The sequence below is a fragment of the Morone saxatilis genome, unplaced genomic scaffold (assembly GCF_004916995.1).
Source record: "Morone saxatilis isolate NCDOM2014 unplaced genomic scaffold, NCSU_SB_2.0 Contig5, whole genome shotgun sequence".
In the NCBI taxonomy this organism is placed as follows: Eukaryota; Metazoa; Chordata; class Actinopteri; family Moronidae; genus Morone; species Morone saxatilis.
The window spans coordinates 25430618-25433075 of NW_023340095.1; the positions used below are offsets into that span (position 1 = coordinate 25430618).

The window sequence follows — 2458 nt, forward strand, 5'->3', positions numbered from 1 at the left end:
AGGAGCCAGGGATCGAACCAACAACCTTCCGATTAGAGGACGACCCGCTCTGCCTCTGTGCCATAGCCGCCCCATGAAAACGGTTGAACACTGGAAATTGAGATCAATGTCTTCTTGTGTCTGACTAATATATTCAATTATTAAAAAGTTAGGACAAGTTAAATCAGCAAATTCACATACTTGAAGAGCTGGAACTATCAGATATTTAGCAGGTTTTGCAAAAAAGAATTCTGAAACTTTAACTTTAACATAGATGGGTTGTTTTCGTTCAGACCCAGTTGATTTTTTTCAAATACCAATAGGAGCACTAGGAGGAGCCAGAGGAATCAGTTTTTTTTCACAGATTATTTGTCTCATGTACTACTGTCAGGATATAGTGAAAGTTTCAGCAAATATGACAAAAATATTTTATAACAATTAGTTACTGCAGCTTTAATGGCTAATGCTGATATTTAGAGAGCAGGGCGACCAGTGGCCGATATACACCGGTCAGCCATAACATTCTGAGCACCTGGGCACCCTGGTGGTCATATTATTATGCAGCCCCATACAAGCAAACTGTGATGCACTGTGTGTTCTGACACCTTTCTATCAGGCTGACCAGCATGTGCTACAGTCAGGATATAGTGAAAGGTACAGCAAATATGACAAAAAGTTATTTTTATAAAAATGACCATCTGCAGCTTTAAGAAAACAATATTAGTTGACCACAAGTATCAAGTTCAGAATATTGTCCCACATCATAAATAAAAGTCCAAAAGCATATTTAGGATGCATATTGAGGACAAGGTATAGATGGTGGGATTTGGTCTTTCTGATGTTAAACATTATCCACAGAGAACTGTCATGGTGTATCAGTGGACATAACCATGGTTTTTCATAGACATATCACAGTAACTGGATTGGAAACTTTATTAAGAAACATCTGGTGAGTTTCAGTTCTTTGACGTTTGAAATCGGCAAGTAACAGAGCCACAGCAATAGTTTTTGCAGCATGGCCTGCACATTCTCACGGCTGGTCTAGAATTTGCGCCATGGCAAGAACATTCTCATGTGACATTCTGTTTTATACATCCCACCATGTGCATGAAAACCAGCGTACACAACCTTTTTGTGCGTACATAGGCTACCATTTATACATGAGGCCCCTGGACATCAGTGTATATGCCAAAAAAGCATGAAAATATTTCATTGGCATTGTGTTTTTCAACCTAAAAGATGGAGGATTTTCCACATAATCTAATGTGTAGAAAGAATAACATCTGAAATCATTGTCTTTATGATTAATTATCCGCAGTTGAATTCTAAAATCAAACTTCATTCTTGGAGAGAAATCCCAGAAAAAGAGTGATTATATTACTGGGAAAAAATGTTTTAAAACATAGGATAAGGATAAGCTGCAACCCTAAACATGACCCTTGTCATGCTCACTGTAGAGCAGAACAGCATATCACTGTGTCAATATCATACCTGCACACTTCTTAATGCCTTCTTCATTGCTTATCATTCACGGCCCTCCTCCTCTTTCTTATTTCACAACTGCTTCCAACTAAAAAACAAAAAAAGAATTCTTTACAATCTGCCAAAAAAATATCTATTTTGATTTGTTGTTTTACCATACCATACCATACTCACCATATGCTTACACACACACACTGTTTTACAATGTAAGGATTGTGTTCACTTCCAAGTCAGTGATTTCAAGGTTACCTTCAGACCTCAAACTGCCGATGTTGTGTGGGAAGTACAACTGTTGGAAAGGAAAATGTTATCAGAACTGAAAAATGTATGAATACAACTCAAACTAAAACAGAGGTTGGAAAAAAAGGCTGTAAATCGTGAACAGTACTTTGAACTGGAAACAAGTTTTTAAGAGTCTACAGCCACACTAGCAGCTAAATGAGGCTGTACTGGCACAGTGGTATTTTGACCTATATGCTAACATGTGGATGTTTAGCAGTTATAGTGTTTACCAGGTTAACCATCTTGGTTTAGCATGTTAGCATGCAACTCTACTTAGATATGCTATGCGCTAGTTTCTCTATGTTAAAAATACAACCACATTTTGAAGATGGTTAAAAGATAAAATATGAATGTCTGTCCAGCTGCACTGCAGGCAAACCCTTGTTTCATGGTCTCAAAGGTAATAACATACACTGAGTCTGATGCATCTGATCATTAGATACAAATTAGTCTGAATGTTAAAAGTTAAACCAAATATAAAACATATTTTCTCCCTTCTTTCTAGTGGCATTGAGCCATATAGACAGATTAGGTCATAAATTGTAAAACCAATACCATGGGCGTCAATAGAAATTGTGCCATCCATAGTATTATAAAATGCTGAGTGAGTTTTGTGTATTATATACAAATATTTAGACTAATTGGAAATGTATCATAATATTAAAGCTGCAGTAGATAACTTTTATAAAATTAACTTTTTGTCATATTTTCTGAA

At 36.4% G+C, this 2458-nt stretch overlaps 1 protein-coding gene across 1 annotated transcript in view; it reads left to right on the forward strand.

Moving 5' to 3' along the window:
* The first annotated feature begins 771 nt into the window (after positions 1-771).
* LOC118338668 (dual specificity protein phosphatase 19-like) overlaps positions 772-2458 on the forward strand; it is a 12407-nt gene continuing 10720 nt past the window's right edge. The window contains exon 1 of the mRNA XM_035675945.1: positions 772-789. Within this exon, the coding sequence (XP_035531838.1) occupies positions 772-789 (18 nt within the window). The remainder of the gene's footprint in view (positions 790-2458) is intronic.